The sequence below is a fragment of the Aedes albopictus genome, chromosome 1 (genome assembly GCF_035046485.1).
Source record: "Aedes albopictus strain Foshan chromosome 1, AalbF5, whole genome shotgun sequence".
Taxonomy (NCBI): domain Eukaryota; kingdom Metazoa; phylum Arthropoda; class Insecta; order Diptera; family Culicidae; genus Aedes; species Aedes albopictus.
In genome coordinates this window covers 102,011,114-102,029,778 of record NC_085136.1, presented here as the reverse complement: position 1 = coordinate 102,029,778, position 18,665 = coordinate 102,011,114, and the positions used below count along the sequence as shown (strand labels likewise).

Here is an 18,665-nt window from a genome sequence, read left to right as displayed (position 1 = left end):
TATTTAGTTTTGACCACCACACGTTTCCACTTTACCAAGGCACAAGGGTGATTCAAGTCCAAGTTTGAGGTTGCGTGATAGGTACATATTTATAGGTACTATTAGTTGGCGACTAATAATGGCCCGACTGGACTGTGCTGCCGAAGGACTGCGGGCACTAGGGTCTTGTTATTCTTGTTGACGGTATTCAATTTGTTCCAAGCTGACTAGTGGAAAATTCGGTGCCCCACTAAGTCCCAAACCGGATTGAGGCTAATGCATCGGAAACGGTGGAATTTATATAGGTTAGAACTGAAGCAGTTTTTCAGAGGATACTTGGTTCAGTATAATAACAATCATTAAATACCAAATAGGTAGCTGAAATATCCGGCGGCAAAAAAGACAATCAAATTTACGTTCTTTGGGCTTTTGTGACAACGTAGATCTAAAGCCATGCTAAAGACGAAAGTATCAAAGCCCGGTTCGTAAGCTGAGAAGCAGGCTCTATTTTAAAAACCCGATTTAATCCACCTATGGTGAACAGAACCCTTCTTACACTTATTAAAATTATTGTTGTATTATTTGTATTTATTTATAATTTTGTTGAAAACAATAACCTGCTAGTATACACTTTGTATGAGGTCAGCATTATATATTGAAAAATAATTTCCTATAGACTGGTCAAAAAAAAGAGTTTATTGAAATACTCTTCGTAAGATATCTCAGTAATCAAATGTCGAATCGAAATAAAATTGCAGGGCCTTATACAAAGATATTGTAGCTTTCATTTGGTGCATAGAGAACCCAAATCGGTTGACAGACGGCTGAGATATTTATTATGGTACCCTTGGTCAAAAATCTCTCAAAAAGTTAATCTGTATTACTCCCACGTACTCTTTGAAAGATACCTCAATAATCAAATGTTCAATCCTAATGAAATTGTATAGGGTTCTACTAGAATGTTGTAGCTTTCATTTAGTGCCAGGATAACTGAAATCGGTTGACAGACGACTAAGATATGATACACTTGGTCAAAAATCTCAAAAGGTTTAGTTGTATAAATCCTAAGTACTCTTCGAAAGATATCTCTGTAACCAAATGTCCAATCGAAATAAAATTTCTGGGCGATCTACTAGGATGCTGTAGCTTTCATTTGGTGCCAAGAGAACCCATAACGATTGACAAACGGCCGAAATATTTATTATGATACACTTGGTTAAAAATCTTAAGAAGTTTAGAAGTATGACTCATAAGTACTCTTCGAGAGATATCTCGGTAACCAAACGTCCAATCGAAAAAAAATTCAATAGCGTTCTACTAGGATGTAGTAGCTTTCATTTGCTTCCAAGAGAACTCAAATCGGTTGACAGACGGCTGAGAAACGTGCGTGACTTTTTTTTTGTAACGCACATACACACACACACACATACACACATACACACACACACACACACATACAGACATTTGCTCAGTTTGTCGAGCTGAGTTCATTGGTATATGAGACTCGGCCCTCTGGGCCTCGTATCGAAAGTCGGTTTTTCGAGCGATATTTATACCCTTCTTAGGGGTGTAAGAAGGGTAAAACCGTGTTTAATCCTCCTAGCGGTGATGGCGTCTTTCTCGTGCCTTCGAAAACTCATCTTAACAAAACTCGAGTGACATGTTTATGAATATTGCACATTCATTCGATTAACAAAAGTCCACTTCATGGCACTATAAACACAGAGAACAGACGAACATGCTCGAACAAAATTGCTTGAAAATCTTGTGTAAAGAAAAAACAAGCTCAGTAGCGACATCGACGGTGACATTCCCACTCAAAAACTTGTTTCGACACCAAGATGGTGCTTTCTGAAGAAATATTTCACTAGCGCACCTTTAAATTTTCTTCTCAGATTCTGAGCTGTATTTGCTGTATTTGCAAGATGTTTATGATTATTTCACTAATCCAGCAACAAAATTTGAGCAACCCATTGATAATAAGTTTCATTATTTTCAATAAGAAACCAGTTGAACAAGAATTCAATTATTGTTTTCCAAGTAAAACCAACACATTCTCTTGGTGGAACTATACTAGGGTGCACACTTGGCGACACTAGCGCCAAAAGGTAAAAAACGGCAAATTTATACCCTGATTCGAAATTTGACAGCGCTGCGTAATGGCCACATTCCCAGTTATTTCAAAACAACCGTTGCAATACTTTACACAATAGAACTACATGAGCTTGGACGTCTGTTCTCTGTGCTATAAATCATATCGTTTATCTGGCTTTTGATGTTTGTGCCCTCAACTCTTTAAAAAAAAGCCACAATCTTGAATTTTAAGCCGCCATTTTGAATTTAAGCCCACCATCTTGTAAATTCTGGTCACATTTTTGGACTCCAGACTTCTTCCCCACATCAGATGTACCTATATTGAATGGTTTTAGAGCCTAAAACTCCATTGAACATCCACCATCTTGGATTTTAGACCACCATTTTGGATATTGTGGTCGTCATTGTTGGACTTCAGGCATCTTCCCCATGCCAACTATACCATGCATTGTTTGCATGGTTTTAGAGCCTATAACACTATTAAACAGCCGCCATTTTGAATTTGGAACCGCCATCTGGATGTTAGGCCGCCATCTTGGATATGCTGGTCGCCATTTTTGAACTCCAGACATCTTCCCATATAGCCGAGGCGGTAAACGCACGGGTATTCAGCATGACCATGCTGAGGGTGACGGGTTCGATTCCCGGTCGGTCCAGGATCTTTTCGTAAAGGAAATTTCTTTGACTTCCTTGGGCATTAAGTATCTTCGTGCTTGCCACACGATATACGCATGCAAAATGGTCATTGGCAGAGGAAGCTCTCAGTTAATAACTGTGGAAGTGCTCATAGAACACTAAGCTGAGATGCAGGCTTTGTCCCAATGAGGACGTAACGCCAAGAAGAGAGAGAGAGACATCTTCCCTATACCAAATATACCCATATTGTATGGTTTTAGGGTCTAAAACACTATAAAACAGCCGTCATTTTGAATTCGAAGCCGCCATCTTTGATTGTCGACCGCCATCTTGGATATTCTCGTGGCTATTTTTGGAGGTCGCCATCTTGTATATTCTGATCGTTATTTTTGGACTCCAGACATCTTCCCCATACCAAATATACCCATATTGTGTGGTTTTAGAGCCTAAAACACCACTAAAAAGCCGCCATTTTGAATTTAGAGCCGCCATCTTGGATTTTAGACCACCATCTTGGATATTCCGGTCGCCATTTTTGGACTCCGCACATTTTCCTCATACCAAATATACCCGTATGTATTGCATGGTTTTAGAGCCTATATCACCATCAAACAGCCAACACCTTGAATTTGGAGCCGTCATCTTGGATTTTTGGTTGTCATCTTGGATGTGCTGGTCGCCATTTTTGGAGGTTGCCATCTTGGATATTCTGATCGTTATTTTTGGACTCCGGACATCTTCACTGTACCAAAAATATCCATATTGCGTGGTTTTAGTGCCACAAACATCATTGAACAGCCGCCATTTTGAATTTGGAGCCACCATATTAGATTTTAGGCCGCCATCTTGGATATGCTGGTCATCATTTTTTGACTCCGGGCATCTTCCCCATACTAAAATATACCCATATTGTATGGTTTTAAGGTCTAAAATACTATAAAACAGCCGTCATTTTGAATTGAAAGCCGCCATTTTAGATTATCGACCGCCATCTCGGATATTCTCGTCACCATTTTTGGAGGTTATGGTCGTTATTTTTGGACTCCAGACATCTTCCCCACACCAAATGTACCCATATTGCATGGTTTTATAGCCTAAACTCCATTAAGCGGCCGCCATTTTGAATTTGAGGCGGCCATCTTGGATTTTAGACCACCATCTTGGATATTGTGGTCGTCATTTTAGGACTCCACACATTTTCCTCATACCAAATATCCCATACTGCTCTAAAACCGAGCCTAAATCAACATCAAACAGCCAACACCTTGAATTTGGAGCCGCCATCTTGGATTTTTGGTTGTCATCTTGGATGTGCTGGTCGCCATTTTTGGAGGTTGCCATCTTGGATATTCTGATCGTTATTTTGGACTCCAGACATCTTCTATATACATACCAAATATATCCACATTGCGTGATTTTAGTGCCTCAACCATCATTGAACAGCCACCATTTTGAATTTAGAGCCGCCATCTTGAATTTTAGACCACCATCTTAGATATTCCGGTCGTCATTTTTGGACTCCGCAGGGTCTAAAACTCTAGCATAGTTTGATAAGCATGCTTACACTCTGTTGATCGGATCTTTGGAAGGAAAACTGTCAATTTCTTTTAAAAAAATCCGCCGTAAATTCTTGCATATTGCTCTGGCAATTTATTGAAGAGTTTTCCGACCCCAGGGAATTTCTTCGGGAAGTCCTATGAAAATTCGTTTGGGAATTCCTACGCAATTTTCTACAAGAATACCTCTGCAAATTTCTTCAGGAATCTCTCCAGAAATTTTTCAAGGAACTCCTCTTGCCTTTTTAGGAGATCCTCCAATAATCTCTCCAGAAATTCTTGAAGAACTTATAGGCAATTCCTTGGGTTTTCTTGGGGGTCCGCTTTAGTAATTCATCCGAAAATTCCCAAACTCTTTGGAGCCCGAGGGGTTATGTAGGACCCCAACATAGAAATGGCTAATTCACACAGGATTCATTCAGGAGCAATTTAAATATTTATATTTGAGACTTCACTGACAACCTAGAACATCCTGAACACCATGAAGTTTTGAAAAACGAAATAACTCACATACCAGTTGTTCTAAAAACTGAATTTGGATATGGGTGGATTACGTTCATATGTGTTCATTTAACCTTCGTCAAGATGATCAAAAGGTGTTTTATGATCTGGGATGTTCTAGGTGTTCCAAACAGTCCAATAGCGAAGTTCTTTATATCTACAAGAATAATTGTATGGGATTCGAGAAGCTCTTAAAATCTTCAATGTTTTTGTAGACACTTTGGGGATATTCCAGGTCAGCCAAACTACCTTGGAATTCAGAACTTCAGATCTACACTCGTAACAATAACCATATTTGTTATACTGAGTAACGTTGCATAAGTAACCGCGGTTACTACACCACCCTGAAGTCTACTAGAAATAATTATAAACCTTTGGGACATTCAGGGTGGGCTAAACTATCATGTAATAAAGTCCTTGAAATCTACAAGAATAATTTCATGTGTTTTCGCTATAAATAATAGCATTGCATAATTTGCTGGGATCCGTGAAGTTTGAAATATCACTTGGAGACACTATATGGATATTCCAGATTATCCAAACTACCATGGAATTCAGAACTTCAAGTCTATACTCGCAACAGCAGCCATATCTGGTATACCGAGTAACGTTGCATAATTAAACGCGATTACTGGACCGACCTTAAGTCCACTGGATATTATTATAACCCTTTGGGACATTTTGGGTCGTTCAAACTGTCCTGAATAGTTTAGCTCTTGACAGTAACAGTAGTTGTTCTCATAATATCCACCTGGAATATGTAATCCCCTGGCATTTCATGAGTCATTCCAAGATACTTTTGAGATATTCCAGATCAACCAAACTGCTCCGGAGACCCTATAGCTTCATGTCTACACTTGTGATAATTGCTTTTGCCACTACGTTAAGTAGTGTTACGCAATCAACTGTATTGCCCAAAGTAGTTTGTATAATAGATTATGCAACATAACTGTATATAGCCAAAATAGAAACTTAAATTGCTGTTGATGCTAGATTTTGAACATTATAATAGCAGCTTGGATGACCCCAGCTGCTGCCCATGGGCTCAGGGGCCCATATAGCCGAGGCGGTAAACGCACGGGTATTCAGCATGACCATGCTGAGGGTGACGGGTTCGATTCCCGGTCGGTCCAGGATCTTTTCGTAAAGGAAATTTCCTTGACTTCCTTGGGCATAGAGTATCTTCGTGCCTGCCACACGATATACACATGCAAAATGGTCATTGGCAGAGGAAGCTCTCAGTTAATAACTGTGGAAGTGCTCATAGAACACTAAGCTGAGAAGCAGGCTTTGTCCCAGTGAGGACGTTACGCCAAAAAGAAGAAGAAGAAGAAGATGACCCCAGCTGATCTGATGATGTCCATTGAACATGCAGATGATCGTAGCTTTGTAAAATGGAAGAAGTTACTGTTACACTCGAAGACTTTAGGATCTAAACTCAAGAATAGTTTGGATGACCTAGGATGATATCCCGCCTGATCTGATACTGTCTATTGAGCTTTAAGAAATTTTACTGGACATGATAGACTAAAAATAGTAGCTTTGTATAATGAAAGAAGTTACCGTTACACTCGTAAATTTTGGTATCTAAATTGAAGAACAGTTTGGATGACCTAGGATATCCCGAGTGATCTAAAACTATCTATTGAATTTTCAGAACACTTACTGGACATAATAGATTACAAATCGTAGCTTTGTATTTGTATCGACTCTCCTTCTCTACTTTCCACCTTTCCACATTCCTTTGAGAATTTTACGCAATCAAACACTTCTGCGTGTCGGGCTTCATAGAACAAACTACGGTATTAATGCTCCTATTCCAGCTATGATTACCGAGTTCTGTCGTGTTCAGCAGTTCTTTAATTTTAACGCTTCGACGACTAATTTTAAGAACAAGATAATGGCCTTACATACACGTTAGTCCTTTTTTGTCCTCATGTTACATATAGTTTTAGAAATATTCACTAGGACAATTAGTCCGATGAATGTACACTTTATAATAAATAACCCTTTAAATAAATAAAAAAAAAATACCGTTAAACTCGTAGACTTCGGGATTTAAACTCAAAAACAGTTTGGATGACCTAGGATATCCCATCTGATCTGGTACTGTCTATTGAACTTTAAAAGGACTTGTAACTCAACTCAAGGATAATTTGAATGACCAAGGATATCTCGACTGATCTGATACTATCAATTGAACTTTCAGAAGACTTACTGGGCATAATAGGTTACAAATCGAAGCTTTGTACATTCGTAGACTTTGGTATTCAAAATTACGAACAGTTTGGATGACCTAGGACATCTCGACTGATCTGATACTGTCTATTGAGCTTTCAGAAAATGTACTGGACATGATAGATTACAAATCATAGCTTTCTCCCGGCTTATCTTCCAAAGTTTCTCAAGAAGTCCCTTCAGGGATTCCTCCAGGAGTTCCTTCAGGGATTCCTCCAGGAGTTCCTTCAGGGATTCCTCCAGGAGTTCCTTCAGGGATTCCTCCAGGAGTTCCTTCAGGGATTCCTCCAGGAGTTCTTTCAGGGATTCCTCCAGGAGTTCCTTCAAGGATTCCTCCAGGAGTTCCGTCAGGGATTCCTCCAGGAGTTCCTTCAGGGATTCCTCCAGGAGTTCCTTCAGGGATTCCTCCAGGAGTTCCTTCAGGGATTCCTCCAGGAGTTCCTTCAGGGATTCCTCCAGGAGTTCCTTCAGGGATTCCTCCAGGAGTTCCTTCAGGGATTCCTCCAGGAGTTCCTTCAGGGATTCCTCCAGGAGTTCCTTCAGGGATTCCTCCAGGAGTTCCTTCAGGGATTCCTCCAGGAGTTCCTTCAGGGATTCCTCCAGGAGTTCCTTCAGGGATTCCTCCAGGAGTTCCTTCAGGGATTCCTCCAGGAGTTCCTTCAGGGATTCCTCCAGGAGTTCCTTCAGGGATTCCTCCAGGAGTTCCTTCAGGGATTCCTCCAGGAGTTCCTTCAGGGATTCCTCCAGGAGTTCCTTCAGGGATTCCTCCAGGAGTTCCTTCAGGGATTCCTCCAGGAGTTCCTTCAGGGATTCCTCCAGGAGTTCGTTCAGGGATTCCTCCAGGAGTTCCTTCAGGGATTCCTCCAGGAGTTCCTTCAGGGATTCCTCCAGGAGTTCCTTCAGGGATTCCTCCAGGAGTTCCTTCAGGGATTCCTCCAGGAGTTCCTTCAGGGATTCCTCTTCGTGACCATGAGTGCTGCCGTTTCTTGTTATTAAATATTACACGTCAACAGATTTCCCCATAAGTTCTTTAAGGAATTTCTCCAAGGGGAACCTAAGGTTATTTACTCCAGGAGTTTTCTTACAAATTCCTCCTGGAACTCCTTTAGAGATTTTAAAGAACGTTTCTCAGGGATTCCTCTTGAAGATACTTAAAGAAGTAATTCCTTATTTATATAAATCAGTAGCATTACGGAATGTAATGTATATAAATAATTCCTGCGAATTCCTAAAGATTCTCAGAAATACCCAGTCATCTAGGATATATTCTAGAAATGATGTAAATATCCTCAATCATTTATAGAAAACCGGTGGCATTACGGAACATATTTAAATAATTCCTGAGAATCCCTAAACATTCTCAGGAATTCCTATTTATCTGGGATGTTCCTTGCGACAATTTCTTAAGCAATTCCTTGAGCATTCGTCCAGCATAGTTTTATGGAATTATTCCGGTAAATCTACCAGGACCTCCTCTAACGATTTGTTTTAGAAATTTACCAAATAACTTCTTTGGGAATCGTGACGGCAGCTATTTTCAGAAATTTCTTCGACCACCCTTTTCTTTTCACGATTTTTTGGTAGACAAAAATTTCCCTGACAATTTGTTTAGAATCTTTGCCAACAGTTGCCTTAATATTTTCTCAAGCAACTATTTTAGAAACTACTCCGACAGTTGATTTAGGTATTCCTTCGACGATTTTCAAGAACGTTTCTCAGGGAATTCCTCAGGAAATTCTTCCGGATTTTTTTCATTGGTTTCTCCGGAAATTAACTTAACAATTCCCCGGATTTTTTTCTGAATTACTGAAAGAAATTCCGACAGAGTTTCTAAGATGATTTCAAAACGGATTCCTCAAAGAATTGCCGAAGATATTCCTGAAGGAATTCTTGAATTAATGAAGAATCAATTTTCCAAAAGTTATGTCTGCAGAATTCCTGAAAAAATCCAAAAAAAGAGAAATTACTAAGAAATTCATAAAAAAAGCTTGTCACAGAGAATTTGCCGCAAGAATTCCTCCAAAACTTGAGGCATTCCATTGGAACATCTTGAGGAGTTCCTAAGAAAATTGCCTTTCAAAATTTCTCTGTAATGCATGTAGACAATTCCTTTAGGGATAATTTTGATAATTTCTCAAGGAATTGCTCCGATGATTCCTTCACCAATTCTTTCGTAAATTCTAGGCTATTCAAGGTATGTCGGAGAAGTTTGCAAAGGAATTTAAGCAGGAATTTCCAGAAGAAAATCCGAAACAGTTTCTGAGGGATTTAACAAAGAAATGCCAGAGGAGTTTCTCAAAATTTTGCTAGAGGTTTTGAAGAAGATTCTGAACATAGTGTCGAATGAATCCATAAAGAAACTTCTAAAGAAATTCATTAAGAAGTTGTAAGAGGGTTTTCCAAAGCAGTTGCCAGATGAAACTTTGGAAAAACGAAACAGTTTCTTCACGAATTTCTCAGACTGGGAGTTCCTAAGCAAATTGCAGAAAAATCCCATGAAATATTCCAGAGAAAGTGTTGAGAAAATTGACGCATGACATTCCGAAGTAAAATTTGGATAAATTCTCAAAAAAAAATCTTCAAAATTTTACAGTAGGATTCATTAGGAAATTATTAGAGGAGTTTCATAAGCAACCAATGGAAGCATTTCTCAAATAATTGCCTGAGTAATTACAAAGGTGATTAGAAGGATTTTTCTATATATTCCTTCAAGAATTCCAGGGGAGATTGTTCCGGTAATTCCATCTAAAATTATTATAAGTTTTTCAAGAAGAATTTCAGGAATTCTTTCAGAAATGTTTGTAAAAATTATTCCAGAAATTCCTTCAAAATTTTATACAAAAAAATCTTTAGGAGTTCAACTAAGGATTCCTTCAATAATTCGTCCACAAATTACTGCAGATATGGATTCCATTAGATATTTTCCAGGGATTCCTACAGAAATTCTTACAGGTATTCGTTTAGAAAGCTCTCCAGGGATTTCCTAAGAAATTCTTAATGGGGTTGCTTCGGGGATTCCTCCTAGCATTTCTTTATTTTTTCAAAACTTCCTCCAAGGAGATTCTTTCAGAAATAACTCCAGTGAATATTTAAGAATACTCTTCAAGGTTTCTTCCAGGATCACTTCTCGGGATTCCTACTGGACTTCCTTCTGGGATTATTTCATGAAACTGCTACAGAGATGCCTCTAAAAGTTTCTTCACGAACTCTTCTTAGGTATCTTTCAGGATTTTTCCAATAAATCATTTCTTCAGTAGGGTAAATTGCCAATTATTGCACACCTTAAAAACTCACCAATTGTTGCACACTCCGTGCTTTTCTTATGAGGTGTGCAACAAACAATTGGCGAGTTTTTAAGGTGTGCAATAATTGGCAATTTACCCTACTTCCTCCTGGGATTCCTTCCAGGGATATTTCCAAGGATTTCTCCGGAAATTTTCGGCAGGAATTTCTTTGAGAAATCTAAAAATTCCTCCAGAGATTCTTGACAGGATTCTTCTAAACAATCATCCAGGGATTTCTCTAGAGATTCATCCAGAAGTTTCTCTGGACATTCCACCAGGATTTCCTCTAGGCATTCCTCCAGGAACTCTTCCAGGTATTTCTCCAAGGGTTCCTCTAGAAACTATTCCAGGGATTTTTCCAGTGATTACACAAGGAATTCCTCCAATGATTCCTCCTGGATTTCCTCTAGAAATTCCTTCAGGGTTTTCTCAAGAGATTTGTCCAGGAAATTCTCTAGAGATTCCTCCAGGAAATCCTACAGGCATATCTCCAGAAATTTCTCCAGGAACTCAGCAGAGATTTCTCTAGGGATTTTTCCAAGAATTTCTTCAGGTATTCCTCATGAAGTTCCTCCAGGGATTTCTCCAAGAATTTCTGTTGGTATTCCCCTAAGGATTCCGCCAGAAATTCATCCAGCAATTTCTCTTAGGATTTTTCCAGGCATTCCTTCAGACATTTCTGCAGGGATTCCTCTACGGATTCGTCCAGAACTTCCTCCAGGGTATTCTTCAGCGATTCGTACAGGAGTTTTTTTTTCTAGAATCATTTTGAGAATTCCTACAGGAATTCCTCCAGGAATGCCTTCAGAGATTCCGGATTCTTCCGGAAATTTCTTAAAATTCCTCCGGGTGTTCCGCTAACCATTCCTCCATGCATTCCTCCGGGAATTTCTCCAAGGATTTCATCCAGGAATGCCTTCAGGGATTCCTCCAGGAAATCCTCCAAGAATTCATCCAAAAAATCCTCCATATCTTCTTCCAACCATTCGTCCAGGAATTCCACCATGCATTCTTCCAGGAATCTCTTCAGGATTTTTCCAAGAATTCCTTCTGCGATTCTTCGGTACTTCCTCCGGGGAGGTTTCTTCAGAAAACCCTCTTTGGATTCCTTCAGAAATTCCTACAGCAAATCCTCCAAGAATTTTACCAGGATATCCCCCATGGAAGCCATCAAAAAATGTTCCAGGAATTCCTCTAAGATTTTTTCCCGGTATTCCTACAGGAACTCCTGCAAATTCATCCAAGAATATCTTCTCCAAGAGTTCCTCCAGGGATTCCTCTAGCCATCCTTCAAAGGATTTCTCTAGGAGTTCTTCCAGGAAATCCTCCCGGCATTCCTCCAGGCATTTCCTCAGGAACTTCTCCATGAATCCCTCCAGGCATTCGTCCAGATGTTCCTCTATAGATACCTGCAGGAATTGCTTCAGGGATTCCTCCAAGAATTTATCCAGGAATTCTTCCAGGGATTCCTTCAGGAATTCCACTAAGCAATCCTCCAGGAACTCTTCAAGATTTTTCTTCAGAAATTTCTCCAGGGATTCCTCCAGGAATTCCTCCGGGATTTTAATCAGAGTTTCCTCCAGAAATTTCTCCAGGCATTTTTCTAGTAATTTCTCCAAACATTTCTTCAAGAATTCCACCAAAGATTCTTCCAGCAATTATGTCAGAGATACCCCCAGGAATTTTTCCAGAGATTCCTCCCAGAATTGTTCCAGGGATTCCTCCAGGAATTCCACTTGGATATCCTCCAGGAATTCTTCTAGGAATTCCTCCTGGAATTCCTTTGTGAATTCAATCAGAGATTCCTCCAGGAATTCCTTCAGCAAAGATAACAAAACCCTCCTGATATTCCTTCACAAATTTCTCCAGGGATTCCTCGTTGAATTCTTGCAAGAATTTATCCAGGAGTTTCTTCCAGGGATTCCTCCAGTGATTCCTCTATGGATTTCTGCAGGGATTTCGCTAGAAATTGCTCCAAGGATTTGTCCAGATATTTCTCCAGGATTTACTCCCAGGCTTCTTCCAGGAATTCCTCCAAGATTTTCACTAGGAGTTTTTGCAGAAATTCCTTCTGGCATTCCCCCGGTAATTCCAGGCATTCCTTCAGAAATTCCGCTGGAAATTCTTCTATGAACTGTGTCAGGGATTACCCCAGCGATTCCTTCAGAGATTCCCCCTGAAATTTCTACAGGAATTCATCAAGGAACTTCTCCAGTTATTCTTTCAGAGATTCCGCCAGAAATTTCTACAGAAATTCCTCTAACAAATACCCCAAGAATTAATCCAGACATTCCTCCAGTGATTGCTGCAGGAATTTCACTAGGAATTCCTCAAGGGATTTCTTTAGAAATTTCTCCAGGGATTCTGCCAGAAATTCCTCTAGGGATTTCTTCAGGAATTTCACCAGGAGTTTCTCCAGGGATTCCTCAAGTGGTTCCTCCAGGAATTGCTTCCTGGGTTTGTTCAGATATTTCTTATGGGATTTCAACAGAAATTCCTCAAGGCATTCCTCCAGGAATTCGTTCAGGAAATCCTCCATGTCTTCAGGATTTTTGGTCAGGAATTCTTTTATTTTATTCATTCAGGTATTTCAAAAGTCCTTCCACCATCACCCAAGATTTTCTTCAGGAATGGCTCCAGGAATACCTGTGAATTATTTCAAATATTTCTAGGGGAGTTTCTCCTGCGATTGGAATTCTTTAAGATAATTTTAGAGGATTCAGCCAGTAAATTCTCCAAGAAGTCATCTTGAAATTCTTTCACAATTTTCTCCAAGAAATTCTTTAGAAGTTCATCCACGGATTTGTTCAGGAACGCTGAGGACCTGGGATCGAGTCCCACTTCCAACATGCTCACAAATTGTGAGTTCTTTCTTCGGAAGGAAAGTAAAGCGTGGGTCCCGAGATGAACTAGCCCCGGGCTAAAAATCTCGTTAAAACAGATAGATATTCCGCAAATTCGTTCAAGAATATTCCCTGCAGCTCCTGCAAAAGCAAATCCTTAAGAAATTCGTTCTTCGATTCTTTCAGGAATATATATCGAGAGGCTTTATTACTCCAAGAAGTTATCCATGGATTTGGCGTTCCTGGGGCTTTGAGCGTTCCAGGTAATATCAGTGACGTTCCAGGAGTCTAGGGGTTTTTAGGGTTGTTCCAAGGGATTTAGGGGTTTCACGGGATTTCAAGGGGATTTAGGGATGCTCCAAGGCAGCTTTTCAGAGACGTTTCATGGGGTTTCACAGATGTTTCAGGTGTGGTCATTGCGCTTCTGGGCGTTCCATGGGGCTTCATAGGCGTTCCTGGGGGTTTCAAGGGTGTTCAGGGTTGTTCCAGGGCTTTTCAATGGCGTTCCGGCGGATTTCGAGAGGTTTCAAGGATGTTCATATGATTTCAGTGGAGTTCCCGGGGGTTTCAAGGGTGCTCCAGGAACATTCAGAGGCGTTCTACGGATTTTTAAGGAGTTTCAGGGGCGTTTCATGGCGTTTCGAGGGGTTTCAAGGCCGTTCCAGAGGATTTCAGGTGCATTCCAGAGGTATTCAAGGGGCTTCATGGAACGTAATTACCTCCAGAAAATCTTTCTGGGATTTCGTCACGGATGCATTCTGTGTAATTCCTTCAGGTTCTTTTATGGACTGCTTTTGAGGATTTATTCAGGAATTCTTTCAGAAGTACTATCAGGGATCCCTACAGGTGTTTAGTCTGGGATTCTGTCGAGAATTTCCGCTGGTGATTATTCTAGAATTATGTCTAGAGTTTCTCCAGCAAATTCTGGAACTTTTCAAAAAGTAACTCCTAACATAATCCTAAAGAGAATTGCTGGATTTCAAAAGAAACTTTTGGAAAAATTCAAGAACGATGTCATTGTTGAATTCCAGAAGAAACTCCTGTCGGAAACACAACAAGAGCTCCTGTTGCAATCGTAGAAAAAAACTCCTGCAGAAAGCCCAGAACTCCTGAAGAAATTGCCAGAAGAATCCCAGAATAATTTCCCGCGAGAATACCAGAATTGGCTTTTTGAAGAATCCTCCTGCTGTAATCTCAGAAGAAACTTTTGATGGAATCACAGGAACAACTTCTGGAAGAACTCCAGAAAAAAACTTTTGACGGAATGTCCTCAGGAATATCAGAAGGGGTTTTTGGGGGAATTTCAGAACAAAAACTTGGTAGAACTCCCATGGGAACTCCTGAAGGAAGCCCTGGAGAAACTCCTGGAGGAATTTAAAAAGGAATATATGGATGAACCCCAGAAGAAGCTCATGCAGAAACTTCAACAGGATCTCTCGTGTAAAATTTGGGTGGAACTCATTCTAACATCAGGGGAAATTTAAAAGGGACGTCTGGTTTAACCTATTTTCTCCTTAAGCATTTTCAAGGAGCGTTTTAAGGTATCAAACATTTCCCATCGAATTCCAATATATGATCAATCGGAATCGACCGAAATTACCTAGCCCTAGGGGCAAGACAGATACAGCGAGAGTGACTCTGTTATCGAAGTGTTGCTCAGAATTCCTCTGGATCACTCTGGTTTTCCGAAGTGTTGCCTGATACCAGTGAAAAATCGAGCAGTCTTGCCCGATTTCCGCTTCGTAGAGACGTTTCTGAATGGATTCAAATAAAAGAGTTACTCAGGATTGCTCAGAGTTGCTCCAGATTTCACAGTGTCTTACCCCTAGGATTCCAACCTGAAAAAGGTTGACGCGCAGACTATTTTGACTACAGTACGGTCCTACGGTCGATCACTGCGGTATAAATCAACTGAATCACATAAAGTCCCATTTTGGCGCTCCGGAAGTTCTAGAATATCATTTGTACTGCCTTCTACGCTCACTGTGAAGAATCCATTACCGAACTTATGACGTGATACCCTTTTCTCTTCTTGAGAAGTCAGCTTTTCCCTGGTGTTTTCGGCCGAAAACTAGGTTCTCTGTTCCAAGCGAACATTGACCAAAATTATTTTTACCTGGCCAAGCCTTGGCTAGTTTTCCTGGAAAGCTTTAGCGCAGAGCACTGCCATAGCGCCTAAAAGTGCAATTTGCTCTGCGTAAAAGTCTAGTTGCCAGAGATCAGGAACCAATCTAAAATAAGTCAAAACCCGTTTCAGCAATTTCAGAGTAAGGATGTGCTTACCTTGTCGATTTGCAAAATTCCCTTTGGAGCCGTCCATTTTTATCGTGGCTAACGAATCTATAATGAGAACGAATGTACGGAAGTTAGATAGCTCATACGCAATTCAATTCCAAGAAACAGGCAATCATACCTTCAGCAGAGTCCTCCAAAAAGTATCATTGTTCACCGGCGGTTGTTATTCGAGGCAGCTTCGAAACATCTTCCTTTCTATCTATCTTCTTGATTGGTATGTCTTCCTAGCAGCTGATTCTGAACTAAAACCACCCACACCGATTGATTGCACGGACACTTGCCACTCGGGACACCCTTTTTCACATACACTGTAATGGCTGCACCTTCTTCGAAATTACACTCGCACAGACATTATTCATATTTAAATCACTCACAAATTGATTCTGATAGTAGGCTGTTTCAGCTGCTCTCGATGGTGAGCCTACTAAGAGCCGAGATAAGTAGGCAGTATTCTTCCACCTTTTTGGTGTTAAAACGAAACGCTTCACGTAATTTGATTTCCATCTGATGCGGCGCCACCAGTGGGACATCAAACAGCTGACGGAAGGCACCAACCAGAACCTCGAATCCGAATTCCCCCTCGAGGGCACGATATTCTTTGTCGAGTAAACGCTGACCCACAGCCACTCATCACCTTAGGAATTTTATTGATAGGTGGTTATTCTCTCAGAAACATTCCTGCTCTGCTGCAATCCAAATCGGATTCCGATGAAATTTGGTTTGACTATTAATTGCACAAGTTCTGCGAGGTTCTTGCATTTTGCATGTTTTAGCTCTAGATTTTCCACAGTTATCCAAGTAACTAGTTAGATGATCTTGTAAATTATAGCTGCTATACTGAGCCTTATGCGGTAAGGAATTTCTGCGATTTATTCCGCACCGCCACCGCCACCACCGTTGTCCCGCTTCTTCGAATAACCGATCGCCACAAGCTCACAATCAAAACAAGACATAAAACTGGTTCATCGTCACCGCAAGACACCGCGGGCGGACGAGACGACGGCGACCGCATCGACGATGACGTTTTATCCTAGGAACCGTTCCGTCAGTCGCCCGCTTATTCCGGTCCGGATCGCGATCTTACCGAACCCCGGCGAAAAGGTATTCATCCGAAATTGCGCGAACGAAATGTGGACAGCAACAATTATTTTCCTTACGATACGAGTACGATAACAACAGTCCGTCGTATACTATTTATTATGCACCTAGGCTCGTCCGTAGCTTGCTTGGACGGAAGGTGTGTGCGAGTGTTTGTCAGTCGCGGCTCGCGAGTGAAACCCCCGCGAGATCAACAGAACTAAAGTGTCTCGAGTATACCAAAGTGGAGAATCCTTGTCGTTTTGACAGGTCTCCTGCTCGATTGGAACTATGGGGATGACACTAGATCGGCTGTTCCAATTTTGACGTTTCTCCTCTTTGTTTTATCCAGGCTCGTTAAACAGAACAGCATTTTTTGACAGATCCGTCGCGATAACGGCACTCACACATATTATGGTGTTACATATATTTTGAACGCCCCCTCATGCATAGAGATAAGTGACATTTCAACACACGAACACTAACGCGAGTTTTTCCTCACACAAAAATGCACGCTAATTCAAAGGCTATTCAGATTGCATATGCAAATATTACCCAGAGAAAATAGGTAGAGAAGCGAAGAGTGTGAAGCCAAAAATACCTTATCGAACCGTCAAACTGGTATCCTATCGAGCAAAATCAACAAACCTTGACGATTACCGCATAAGTGAAGATAAGTATTGCAATCATTTGAAACATATTTTTACCAAAGTTTTTAAATACCATGGATAACAGTATAAATAACATTGATTCCTTGAATTAATGAAAATTGTTCCATTTTGGAACATCAGTTTGATAATGCCTAGTTAATAAAACAACAGTATAAATAGTTTTCAAATGCGGTATGCGAGATAGGCACTACCTTCGATGGGTGGATTAATCTGCTTTGCTGCAGTTGCCAGCATCCGAGCGATGAAATCAAAACAGAAAAAAGTGTTGCCGTTCTGGCGGCTGTTCACTCTTCGCTTCTCTACCTATTTTCTCTGATATTACCCAATCAAATTGGGTAAAACGGGTAAATAATGATAAACTAATTCGTGCATTTCCGGAATTTATTGGCCGTGATGTTACTCTTGGGACTTTGGGAAATATTTTACTTGATAACCGCCATTGCTAGTAGTTAAAAGCCGAAGTGAAAGTGCCACAAGTTTTGCTTGTCCTCGAGCATTTCGAGAGTTCCTGGGACTTTTAATAACCAGGTATCATCGAGGTCCAACGGTTAGCCATGGAGAATCACCAGCTACGATTATTACATTTTCAGTAAGTACGGAAAACATATTTTTCCAGCAAACATTCACATCAATGTCTCCGTTATAGATTTCCCATCATAAAGCTGCTTCCACCCAGTTCCTGCTTCCTAGTTTTCGGATAACATCAAAGGGTGCAACGGTCAACGGTGAAGCAACCTTAAACCTTGGACAGACTGGTGGTGTACGTACCATGGTACAATTATCTTGAAATGAGTTTCATACTGATTATTGTCTCCAATCAAGATAGGCTTGGAATGATTTTCTTGACAACTTGTACCATGGTACGAATACCACCAGTCTGTCCCTGACTTTAGGAGGACCTTCCGCTCGATATAAGAGGTTCTACCGACTGCCGAGTGTCCTGCTTATCAGCGAGCCATACGGCTAGTGACTAGTATTTTTTTTTTTTCCTCCCCTGTTGGGGAATTTAAGCCACTGCGTCCAATAAGCTGAACTTTTGTGGCATGTCCCGTTTTGATATTCGCATCTAGCCAGCTAATTACCATGTGTCAAGTAATCAGCTTCTGCCACGACGCGTCGTCTCCCAGTCAGGTGCAATGGAATTAATAAACCCCAAGACCTTCCCAGGTTCTGCAGACCAGATCTCACTGGGTTGCAAGCAACCACTATTTAGAAATCTTTGCCTGCGCATGTATAAAGCACCACAACTGCAAAGCAGATGTTCCGAGGTTTCACGTTCCGTATTACAGAAACGACAGATATCACTCTGAATCTGGCCAATATTTTTCAAGTGATACCTGCTCGGACAGTGTCCAGTTACTAGGCCAGTGTATGTACATAGAGCTCTCTTGTTGAGCTCTAAGAGCTTTTTGGTTTTATAAGCGTTTGGTGTTATAAATCGTTTTGACTGATTGCAATTTTTGACATCCATCCAATTGGATATCACCCTTT

General features: G+C 40.7%; 1 protein-coding gene across 1 annotated transcript in view; it reads right to left on the bottom strand.

The window, feature by feature from the left end:
• LOC109409427 (histone deacetylase 4) overlaps positions 1 to 16,671 on the bottom strand; it is a 276,927-nt gene extending 260,256 nt beyond the window's left edge. The window contains exons 1-2 of the mRNA XM_029854844.2: positions 15,545 to 16,671; positions 15,415 to 15,471 (exon numbers count right to left, since the gene is read on the bottom strand). Coding sequence (XP_029710704.1) covers positions 15,415 to 15,451 — 37 coding nt within the window. The 5' untranslated portion in view covers positions 15,452 to 15,471; positions 15,545 to 16,671. The remainder of the gene's footprint in view (positions 1 to 15,414; positions 15,472 to 15,544) is intronic.
• Between the last annotated feature and the right edge of the window lie 1,994 nt (positions 16,672 to 18,665).